Source organism: Medicago truncatula, chromosome 5 (genome assembly GCF_003473485.1).
Source record: "Medicago truncatula cultivar Jemalong A17 chromosome 5, MtrunA17r5.0-ANR, whole genome shotgun sequence".
NCBI classification, from domain to species: Eukaryota; Viridiplantae; Streptophyta; class Magnoliopsida; order Fabales; family Fabaceae; genus Medicago; species Medicago truncatula.
Window position 1 is genome coordinate 2315055 of NC_053046.1, and position 12434 is coordinate 2327488.

Sequence of the window (12434 nt, forward strand, 5' to 3'; positions counted from 1 at the left end):
GATTGATAAAGGTGTTGTCCTGTCGAAAACATGACAGTGCCAATTATCTTCTCCATAAAAAAATGACATGTTTTGGTCTTTATAAAATTAAAATTCATGTAACTATACTTAATTTTTTTTTCCAGAGACAAGTTAAAAATTCATTAGGTATGATTGCATACATGGATACAAAACAGGATCAAATAACTTAAATATTAAAGCTAACTGTTAATTGTTTGCCATTAATATCTTGAGTCAAATATAAGAAAAAAATAAATATAAATTTTCAAGTTAAAGGGGCATTTTGCACATAAGTGTAAAACTTCATGTGATGTATTTGTAAAACGTCATGTTGACTAACAGAAGAATTTGACGGATGAGGTAAATTGATCAACGTTGTGTAATTTCAAGAAGGTAATTGAAATTTTGTTAAAGGCAGGATGTAATTGACGAAATTTAAAATTTCTGGGAATAATTGCCTATTTTTTTTTTTTGGTCAAGTAGCCTAGTGGCTAGAGCTCACACAATTTAATTGTGGAGAAATGGAGTGTCCGGGGTTCGAACCCCGGCTCCTGCATATAATTGCCTATTTACTAGGCAAATATATAACCACACTTGTTCATTCAAATAAAATTAAAAAAGTTTTGCTAACGAGTGCACATTCTTTAATTTTTTTTAATTAATACTAGTAAGATATTTATTGAGAAAGTCAAACAATTCAATTTTCAATACATTTAATTCATTAATTTATACAAAATAATTACTATTTAAGATTGCTAAAAAGTATCTTTTTGAAAAATAAAACAAGAGTTAAATAAGTTTTTCGTCTCTAAAAATACAGCGAATTTTGGTTTTAATCCCTAAAAAGTTAAATAGAGTATTTTCGTCCTCATAAATTTTTTTATTTTGTTTATGGTTCCTAATGATCAATTTATTATAATATGAATGTCAAGATTATGAGTCTTTTATGTTATGTTTGTTTATTATGTTCAACTTTTCTATGTTCATATTATGTTAAAAAAATGTCAAGAACACGTCAAATTTTTTTTTTGTTAAGGACAAAACACAAAACAAAAAAATTTATGAGGATGAAAACACCTGGTCTTATTTGATATTTTTGCATCGACAAAAAAATTATTTTATCCAAGAATCGAATTGGGATGATCTAGAATTAAAAAAGAAATAATTTTGTTGAGCGAGATAGGAATTATAGACGGGTCGGATCAAACCCGACAATAAAGCCGGTTGAAATGAGTATTGTATGTATATTGCCACATATGACTTCACCTTTACCAATCGCTATTGTGTTGTGTTGTAAGAGCGCGTGTTGTTGCTTCTCCAACCTTTTCTTTCCAAACCGACTTTTGTTCATGTAAGTCCTTTCCTTTCAATTCTCACCATTTATTTCTCTAATTCCATATCTCTATTGCTTAATTATAATCAATGTTAATTCAACTAACTTGTTTTTGTTTTAATTTATTTATTTGATTTATCCATGGACAGTTTTAATTTTTGTATTGATAGCTAAATATGGAAAATACTTAATTGTTAAAGTTAAGGCATGGATGAAGAATTAGTTGATGACAGAATTCAGTTAGAGGCTGTTGAGGATTCACAGCGTCAGAACAAAGACGACGTCCTCGTAAAATCCCAATATGATGGTAAAAATGTAGTTGAAGCAGCAGATACATCACAACATCAATATGAAACAGTTGAAGAATTAACAGTGAAAAGTTACAATGGTTTTAGTTTTGATATTGGTACTTCTACTACACAAGTTCAACATAAACATTGGCAAAATCTTTATCAGATTGGAAATAATTCAGGGAATGTGAATTCAATTAGTGATATTGGGTTGATTAATAGTGGGCCTGCGGCTACGTCTAGTGCTTGGGAGGATGTTGGATCCACCTCGTTTCCGGAGTTATTAGCTAGAAAATCGCATAGTGATGGTCAGAGTAATGTTGTTGAACATTTGGCGGCTGCGGAAAGTAAAGAGGGAGTAGGACCCGCAGGTGATGTTCGTCGAGGAATACGGACAAAGATGATATCCAAATCAGGGTTTGCTGAGTATTTTATTAAAAATACGTTGAAGAGTAAGGGTGTTGTACGTAAAGGTCCAGCTTCGGATCGCGTATATGTCCAACCTAGAGAGCAAAATCAGACAAAGACGGGCGGTGATGCAAATCAGAATTGGGGTAAGATTGGCGTTGGCGCATATAAGAATCAGATGAAGACGAGCATTGATACAGAGCAGAAACAAATAAAGACTGGTACTGGTGCTCAGTCAAACTGTAATGTATCAGTGAACCGTGGTTCCAAGACTGCAAAGTTTCCGATTCACAGTGATGCTGCAGTGCCTAAATCTAGCATGACTGAATGTGACGGTGTAACATTGAGAGAATGGTTAAAATCTGGCCAGCGCAAATCAGGCAAAGTGGAAAGTTTGAATATATTTAGGAAAATTGTGGATTTGGTGGATGACTCGCACTCTCGGGGATTTGCGTTGCATAACCTTTGTCCATCTTACATTAAATTTCTACCATCGAATCAGGTCATGTACATTGGGTTACCTACTCAAAAACAGACGGCAGGTAAAAGGGTGTCTGAGCAAGTAACATCTTCTGTTGATATGGGGTCCAAGAAACAAAAATTTGACGAGAGTGGGAGGGTTACTGGGAGTGACTTGTGTCCTGAGACTGCTAATCATCATGAAGTTCAAACTCCTTCAGTTGGATCACAAGATTATCGTAATGGATATGAGGAAGATAACCAATTTTCTGTGTATAATTTTGGGAGAATGTCTAGCATCCCTCGTGTATCTAATTCAGGTCAATTGTCATCTACTTGTAATTCTTTATGTGAAAGATGGGAAAATAAGTGGTATGCGAGTCCTGAGGGAGGTTGCACAACATCATCAAACATCTACTGCCTCGGTGTCCTCCTTTTTGAGGTGTGTAGATCAGTTCATGATACCTTTGTTCATTATTTAAATGCAGTTTTCTTATGTTACCTGATAATATGTTTTTACACAGAATGAGATATGTTTTTACACAAAACTTGTATAGTATGTGTTTTTACATAGAGCTTGTGTAGTACAGTTGAAGACCTGCTTCTGTCTATATATGTTTGAGGTCAACATGGCTTTGAGGTCTTCTAATGTGTTTTTACATTAGCGTTGTTTGGAAATTTATGAGGTTGATTTTTGTCCCTTTGGTTTTTCCCTATACTGAGTGTTAGCTTTCTGACATCCTCCCAGTAAGACTCCAATTCAGATATGACGTACATTTCTTGGTAACGTGACTGCCTCGTTTCAGGTTGATTAGAAGACCCATGTGGGTGTTTAGTATAGATCTTTCTAGTCAATAAAATTAACTAATTGGTATAAATGGAAGTAACTTAATGTGCAATAAGGTTTGACAAACCTTTCAATGAATTAAATTATTTGATGTTGTTCTCAATCATTCTCACTGGAACAGTAAACATCAAGTCAGAAGCTTATTTATTTATTTTCATTTCTCAGTTACTAGGTCATTTTGACTCTGAAAGGGCGCATATTGCAGCAATGTCTGATCTTCATCATAGGATTCTTCCTCCAGCTTTCCTATCAGAAAATCCTAAGGAAGCTGGATTTTGTCTCTGGCTGCTGCATCCTGAACCATCATCACGTCCAACAACAGGGTACTATTGAAATATTTTCTAGTGTAATTAACATGTGATTTAATTCAATTAAAACTATATGTAAAAATTAGTCATTAACATCCGATCTACAAATTTATCATTTGTTTCTTTTATAAAATTGTAAACATGGAACAATGTCTATTTAAATCATGGCATACCCTTATGTTGGTGGTCATAGGTATTGTTGAGAGACTCACATTAGATAGCAATATGGCCTGAATTATAAGTGGGGCAACTCTCCACATTTCCATTTAAGGAGACTATTGAAGTTTTATTTATGCAGACACATGGATTCTTTTTTCCTTTTCATAATTATTAACTAAAATGTGTACTTCTGGCAAGCTGCTATTATATAGATGAAATCTTTGTTCTCTAAGATTTCTGCTTCTCTATTTGATATTACTAACTGCCGAAATGAGCTTTATTAAATAATATGCATGCGATTGATTTAATGATTCAGATAATTTTTTATTTAAATGTTCTTCTCTTTCAGTCTCTGAAATATTTTGGCATATTTTTGAACTATATGCTGTTAATTCTATAATTTGGACCACAAATGTCATACCTTATTGATATGATTTCCCAAAGCTTTAACTTCTGTTGATATGTTTCCCTAAAGTTAAAACTTTTGTCACATAACACAGGGAAATCCTACAATCTGAAGTGATTAATGGATTACAGGAGTTGTGTAATGAGGAATTGTCATCATGTATAGACCAAGAAGATGCAGAATCAGAATTGTTATTGCATTTCCTCATCTCATCGAAAGAGCAGAAGCAGGGTGATGCCTCCAAGTTGGTTGAACAATTAGAGTGCTTGGAATCAGATATAGGAGAGGCAGAGAGGAGGCATGGCTTAAGAAAATCCTTGGTTTCATCTGGCTGGCAGAACAATTACTCTTGTCAGAAAGTGATTTCGCCTCTTCAAAAGGAATTTTTGAGTGTAGAAAGACCGCCCACAGTGTCCCCAATCTCCAATACAAATGAACTGAGATTGATGAAAAATATAGGCCATCTTGAAAGTGCTTACTTTTCCATGAGATCCAAAGTTCAGATTTCCGAAACAGATGCCACAGATCACCCAGATAAAGATATACTAAGAACTCGCGAGAACTGGTCTGTGACCCAAAAAGGCGAGGAGCAGCATAATAGTAAAGATGCTTTAGGAACCTTCTTTGATGGTTTGTGCAAGTATGCACGTTACAGCAAGCTTGAAGTGCGGGGTATACTAAGAAATGCAGATTTTAACAATCCTGCAAATGTTATATGCTCTCTGAGCTTTGACCGGGATGAAGATTACTTTGCTTCTGCTGGGATATCTAAGAAAATAAAAATCTTTGACTTCAATACACTTTGCAATGACTCTGTTGATATCCATTATCCTGCTGTTGAGATGTCAAACAGATCAAAGCTTAGCTGTGTTTGCTGGAATAGCTATATTAAGAACTATCTTGCTTCTACAGACTACGACGGTGTAGTGAAGGTATACTTGCAGACACCACCTGAATTATTGTTTTATCATTGAGAAAGACATTCTTTGCAGTATCCCTCAGTGATATATGTGGAATTAATGTATCTGATTCAAAACAAAATGGTTTACTTTAGAGGGTCTACTCATCTTTTACTTGAATATTTGGGTTATAACGCTGCCCCTAAATGGAGAGAATAGTTGTAATTTTCTCAAGAGTGGCTGGTCTTGTTTAGAACTTCGCATGCTAACATCAAATTTTGCATCATTTGATTAGTGGCAAGTTGTTAGTACATTGACTTATGATATTGGCTTCTATGATTCTTAGAAGTTACACATAGGATTATATTATTTATGTCACTGTGTGTAACTTTCTCCTGTCTGTTTGAGTGGATTGCTTTCTTAACTTTTGTAAAATAGTACTCTGAAACATTTGTATTGGTACTGGACATGCATATCTGTTATACTATGCATAAATGAAGTTATTTATGAATTTAGTATGCTGGGAATAATTTTGTTATATCATTTGATACAATTCATTCATTGGATACAATTTGGGGGTTAAAAGCATTTTGCTTGTGGACATCGATATACTTTATAGTTACAAAATTCTCATTAATCATCATGTACCAGTAAAAAATGGGGACTTCTATAAACTTGCATTTATTTTTTGAAAACAAAAGAATAGATTAACCGTCTAGGTTGAAATTCCTGTTCTTTTTCTTCTAAGATGTTCTCAAATAATGTCATTTTATTCTGTGACTTTGTGCTATTGTACCAATATCATACATGGAATATATCTACTTTCTTGAACCAAACATGTGCTTCCTACATTGTTGTAGGCCAGCCAAGCTTGTGCGTGGCATGATTATTTAGCATGAAAATATAGAGTTGCGATCATCATTTGTTTGCTTAAATTCAGAAGGGCATTAGTTCACATGATTGTACCCTATGTTGACCAATCATCATTTGTAAAATTGCGAATATAACTATATATAATTAATTGTCATACTCTGATTACCAGAATTATTCATGGTATGAATATTTCGATGCATTTTCAGTTATGGGATGCTAGTACAGGTCAAGAATTTTCTCAATACAGTGAACATGAAAAGAGGGCTTGGTCTGTTGACTTTTCTCCGGTATGCCCTACAAAATTTGCCAGTGGAAGTGATGATTGTACTGTCAAGCTGTGGAGCATTAGTGAGGTAAACCCTCTCCCATGCACTGATGCACACACTCACACACCGGCACACATGCATGTAAGCATGCAATGTGCAGATTTCACCTGACAAAAACCAATAGCCCACAAAAAACTAGGGTTACAATGTAGTTGTATGTTGCTTCTACTGAGTTTTTTTCTTGGTATTTATGACATTATACCACTGCTATCAAAAGTGGAATATGGTGGCCAGCCAAAAAATAACATGACCCAGCTGTCTGTTGTGGATATAATAGGTGTTGTGCCTGTGGCAGCGGGCACAAAATCCGCCATGCCATAGCGCCGTGGTGGATGAAAATTTGACAACACAACATGAACTTCAAAAGTTTTGATAACCACCATTCTCTGAAACACCGGTACTCCAATTTGCAAAACGTACCCGTACCGGGTACTCCGCGGGTACTGGTACGCGTATGGTACTCGCACTGTACGCACCCATGATGTACCAATTTTTTTTTGTTTTTTGTTTTTAAACCTTGGTACGGTTACGGTACGGCAGTGGTACTCTCAGGGTAGGCATAACCGTTTATTTTTCTTGAGAAAATGAGGTTTTTCATTTAAAATTAAATGTGAAGGAAAAGGAAATAATGCAACCTGGAACTGCAACTATTGCAATATATCATACAAGGGTTCTTATTTTAGAATAAGATGTCATTTGCTCCGAGAAAAGAAAAAGGGATAGCTATTTGTCCTAAAGTGACGAATAAATATCTTGCTGAGATGAAAGAACTTGACAGAATTGCTAATGAAAAAGCAAATCCAGCACAAGTTCCTTTTCCTACTGGAACTACAAGTTTGAATCCGCCAGTTGAGCAATATAATTTCCTCATGCTATGTTATTTTAATTTTTTTTTATCCTAACGTACCCGTACCTTTGTTTTTTGACAAATGCCGTATCCCGTACCCGCACCCGTGCAACACAGCCACCATTCATATGCATCAAAAACACGATTTGAAAATTCCTCCCTGTAAAGAAAAGAAAACCAATTAAAAAGAAGACGTAAAAGCTGGCGACCTGATAAAAGGGGCTATTAGGAAGAAGAAAAGAGTATAAAAACAGAAAGAACATGGACAGAACATGCAAGTTCGAGTGTTGGACAGGCAAGGTCGAGAGCTATAATTTCATGACGCAGTAGATAAAAGTGGTTGTTGTACAGTATGGATAATTTGTAATTAGCAAGTTAAAAGAGTGGATTCCATCCTATATACTCCAAATTGGAGGGGAAGAAAAATTAGGGAAGAGGAGGAAATGGGATGGAATGGATCCCATCATATACCACTCCATTCCATTCATTTTTAAAAAAAAATCTAAACAATGGAATCACATTCCATACCACTCCATTCCATTTCATTTCATTTCACCCTATTACATCAATTGAAACAAAGCCTGAGAAAAATTCAGTCTTTGTCTTTCCATCAGCAGAGTGACAGATATTTAATGGCCATGAAGCATAAATTTGCATCAGTGTATTTTCCCTTCAGCTCAAACATACAATATAGTTTCTTAGCAATAACCATTGAAGAGCTAATATAGTGCAAATTTTTAACAGAGAAACTCTTTGGGCACAATCCGGAATGTTGCTAATGTCTGCTGTGTTCAATTTTCTGCTCATTCCTCTCATTTGCTGGCCTTTGGATCTGCGAATTACTCAACTTACTGTTATGATCTTCGCAATCTAAGAAGTCCCTGGTGCGTATTGGCTGGCCATCGTAAAGCGGTAAGCTATGTCAAATTCTTAGACTCTGAAACACTTGTTTCTGCATCTACTGATAATTCATTGAAGATCTGGGATCTCAATAAAACCTCTTCGGTTGGTACATCCACCAGTGCTCGCAGCCTAACCCTGTCTGGACATACTAATGAAAAGGTATGATTTTAAATTTTCTAACACTGAATGAAATTTATGTTTGTGAAACTTGTAAGGTTTGTTTGTCAGAGCCTTTTAAACTTCCATTAGAGAACTTTCCTTATTTGGGCGTTAAATGGGGCTTCAGATTGTTTCCTTATCTGAATGGCTAGTCAAATTTATGAAATGTGCACTCCTTCGTTTGTGATGAACAGCTACTTTGGTTCAGTTTGGAATTGGATTAGATTCTAGCTATAGGAACTTTTCATTGAAATAAGTATTTAGTTTATAGCTTATAGGTGTTTATGGAGAATATAAACCAGAGAACTTTTGAAAAAAATTGAGGTGCAGAAGTTGAAATCCACTCATGAAAGAAGCTATTACTTAGAATGCTCACGCCTATTAGTTAGAATACCCATGGTTATTGCAAGATAGTTTCAAACAATTTTTTCTTTCTTTTTTTTAAAATGTAAAATAACCTTTTCTTTTTTTACGAGAACTCGTAGAAAAGTTTATTCAAGTTAGCTCTATATCTGGATCAGAAATTTGACCTTTGTTTCTTTTTTGTGTTATTATTCCGACCAATGTTTGTTTATGGTTCTATCAAATTGGTTGACTGAAATCCTCCACCTCGCTTTGACAGAATTTTGTGGGTTTGTCTGTTGCTGATGGATATATTGCATGCGGTTCAGAATCAAACGAGGTATATATTACTTTGCAGCAATGTTTATCTGTTTAATGTTACTAATTAAAAAGGATTTAGAGCATGTTATTACAATTAGCAGTTTTAGTTAATTGCACTAATGTAAAATTGTAACTATTGACAAACTCTAATACATGAGTTCGCAAATCCTACCATGCGGTAATTTTGTGACGATATCTTTGACTTGCAATCTTACGTTTGCAATATTCAATGAAAACTTTCATTTTGAAAGGAGTTATACTGAAAGCCTATTTAGAAGGACTATACCAAGATGAAGGCCTGAGTTTTATGTAGAAGTCATATTCAAGGTTGTTTAAGAGCAAGATCTAGATCATGAGATCTTAAGATCTCACGCGTTTTTCTCTCTCCACCGCGCCGGAACGGTACGAAAATCGTTAGGGATGCCGGAGCGGTGAGCGTGCAGAGGAAGATCTTAAAATCGTGGAAGCGGCACTTTCCCTCGTGCTGGTTTCAACATTCTTGATCCGGTTTTCACATCTTGACCCGACTGACACGGAATTTGATCCGTTTTTATCGCATGACAGATACATTGAACTTACACTTTTTTTGGGACTCGGTGGGTTTTAAGTGAGAAATTACTCCCCACCCAACTTGGGAATTTCTCATCCTTTTTTTGGGACTTGCTTTTATTTTATTTTTGTTTCTTTTTTGTTTTCGACAAAAGGTATTTTTTTTAATATATTCCCTTCTCCCATTTAAAGGTAATCAATCCATCTTTACAATTATCATTCCGTGGTGCAAATTAATAAAATTAATAAAAAGATTCTGTTATTTTTGTTTAGAAGTCTCAGAAGTATGATTTTTATTTTGTTAACAACTCATATGGTTAAATCAACAAAAAAATTATGTTAAGGTTATTTTTCTTTGTTATTCCTATAATTTTGTGTATTTGGTGGGATCTTACGATCCGTGTTACGATCCTGCGATTTACACTTTTTCAATACCCAAACGATCTTTGATGGAATCCCGAGTTTGACAACCATGGTCATATTCATTGGAATTGCATTTATATTTTCTCGCAGGTTTACACCTACTATAAGTCGCTTCCCATGCCAATTACTTCACACAAGTTTGGATCTATTGATCCCATCTCTGGTAAAGAGACTGATGATGACCATGGTCAGTTTGTTTCAAGTGTGTGCTGGAGAGGGAAATCAAACACGCTTCTTGCTGCCAATTCAAGTGGATGTATAAAAGTGTTACAGATGGTTTAAGGAAAGTTTTCCCTTGACGATGGCTCTCCTACATTTTTGCCCCAGTCGCTCGGGCCATTCAACTTGCTGGGGATTGTAAGAAACCCTTTATACATCTCAAGTTTTGGTTTAAAATTTGACACAGGAAGGTACAATCTCCACAATACTTGAATGGAGAAATAGATTTGCAATCTAAATCCTGGCCTTCTTGAAGTTGGATTCATCGCAATGAGCATAAGCAAGGTCAGACTTTAAACCAGAATTCCACACTGTCATTATGTCATATTTAACAAAGGCTTGTTATACATAATTTTTCCTGGTATCAAATATGGAAAAGATTGAGACTTCGTAGTTGGAGCGACATATGCTCAAATGTCTGCAAAGTGCTTGGCTTAGCCTATGGAAATTGTACTGTGGTCCTTTTCATTTTTTTTTTATTCATAAAGGACTAGCAATTGCAGTTTTGTAGGAAAAAAATGATTGTTTGTAATTGTAAAATGTTAAAATAGCTTCGCCACCATAAAAAGAGAAGCATTTAGTTTCAGTTGTAACGCCTCTCTCTATTTTTTTTCCTTTTTTTTTTTTTTTGTCTCTAGGGGCGCACTCTGCACTCAATGGTTGTATATAACTACATATAACTGTAACATACCTGGATGTTATTGGTTTTAGGTTGCTATTCAAATGCATGTAAATCAAGCACAGTTTTTCTTTATAGCATAAACTATGTATTGTTTTGATTTAATCTATTTTGTTGACATCTCGTCATTGTTTTGCCATTTAAGACAAATTTTGCTGTGTTATTGAACTTTTTGTGTCATTCTCTATAACTGCATTGCCAATCAATGATTCTAAATTGCCTTTTTTCTTTTCTTTTCCGAGCATAGTTCATGTTCTAGCACTTAACTTGATGAGCCGACCTAGGTTGCTTTGTTGGCATAGTGAAGCAAATAGTACTTCGTCCGTCTTATTAAGTGTTGTTATAAGTTTTTTTTGAAAGAAAGTGTTGTTATAAGTTATAATTTGTCAATTATACCTTTCTTAATTAGTCAAATTCTTTTTCAGAATAACTAACTAATTTTATTTGGAAAATTTGAGTTTGTTATTTTTTTTTAAAACAAATTTTTGTTACCTATGATAATGATCTATCATACTCCTATCTATTTGGGTAATTCAAAGTTTTTTTTTTTAACAATTTTTGTTATTTCAAACAAACTTTAATTTGTTACATATAATAATGGATGTAGAAATTCTATAAATAACATTGTTAAACAATTTAAGTGCAAATTGGAAGAACAATTTTGATGAACAAAATTTGTTTGCTATGAAAGAGATAAATTGTGCAAAAATGGAGTTTGTTAGAGAGAGAATATCAATTGTTTGTTAGAGAAGAAATATTTGGAATCAAAACAAAAGGGGTTTTGAAGCTTCTTCTATCATTCTCGGTATCAACAAATTACCTCCTCGTATTACATATTAGGAATTTATTGTTGGATTAAAATGAGTGTATAATATAAAAAAACTTCAAAGATCTCCTTCCTTAAATTTCACGCTACTATTCTAGAAAGACGGTTAAATAAAAACGAATGGACTAGATTATCACACATTTGTTAGGACGAACACTTAACAAACTCACCATATCGTAAATACAATCCGTATGTCGCTTTTGGTACAAGTTTGGCTTTTATGCGAAAAAATTATTTTTCAATAAATTGATTCTAAAAAATTGATTTGAGCTAAAAGTGACTTTAAGATAAAATGATTTATGTTTACAATCAGTTATATATATATATATATAGAACATATCTAGTGAGAATGAGTTTGTTATGTGAGAATATGAGAATGTTTTATCAGCCATTAGATTAAAAATAGATGGTTGAGATTAAATAATAACATTCAAATGCTCATGTGTCTCTCCATAGTCTATTATATTTCCAAAATCCATTTCTCTTTCTTCTTCATCGTGACTGGTAATTTCTTTTCACCTTCTCACTCTTTGGAATCCAATCTTTGATTATGTTCTCTTTCCTTCATCTTCACCATGTATTCTTCTTTAATTAATTTAGGTCATATTGATTTTTTATTTTTTTAAATTTCCAGCAAACCAGCAAAAGAAGAGGAAACATCAACCAATTGCATCAATAACACAGGAAGTATTCATCTCTAAACAAATGAAATCTGAAAACAGACGAAAATCCCAATTTTTATGATTTCAATCCAACGCTAAACCAGTAAGGGATCATAAAAGGGGTTGTCTCCAACATGATTTCCAATTTCCATTTTTTTTCCAAAGAAATTGTGTTTATATAGATCCAAACAAACAA

General features: G+C 34.2%; 1 protein-coding gene across 2 annotated transcripts; it reads left to right on the forward strand.

The window, feature by feature from the left end:
• Positions 1 to 1236: 1236 nt before the first annotated feature.
• Positions 1237 to 10827, forward strand: LOC11437198 (protein SPA1-RELATED 2). 2 transcript variants are annotated; one of them, XM_003610967.4, is made up of 8 exons: positions 1237 to 1351; positions 1483 to 2932; positions 3503 to 3660; positions 4305 to 5142; positions 6189 to 6335; positions 7900 to 8217; positions 8840 to 8899; positions 9943 to 10827. In XM_003610967.4, the coding sequence occupies exons 2-8, from the start codon at positions 1541 to 1543 to the stop codon at positions 10132 to 10134; spliced, it is 3105 nt and encodes a 1034-aa protein (XP_003611015.2). In that variant the 5' UTR covers positions 1237 to 1351; positions 1483 to 1540; the 3' UTR covers positions 10135 to 10827. The 2 variants fall into 2 exon arrangements, with proteins under 2 accessions (XP_003611015.2, XP_024638912.1); XM_024783144.2 differs by having other exon boundaries at positions 1262 to 1351; positions 1534 to 2932.
• Positions 10828 to 12434: the final 1607 nt, after the last annotated feature.

Excerpts from the sequence above, each read along its gene's own strand:
- LOC11437198 (XM_003610967.4), top strand. The coding sequence starts at position 1,541 with ATGGATGAAGAATTAGTTGATGACAGAATTCAGTTAGAGGCTGTTGAG. Across the intron at positions 5,143-6,188 it reads ACTACGACGGTGTAGTGAAG|TTATGGGATGCTAGTACAGG; the intron begins GTATACTTGCAG and ends ATGCATTTTCAG. Across the intron at positions 6,336-7,899 it reads AGCTGTGGAGCATTAGTGAG|AGAAACTCTTTGGGCACAAT; the intron begins GTAAACCCTCTC and ends AATTTTTAACAG.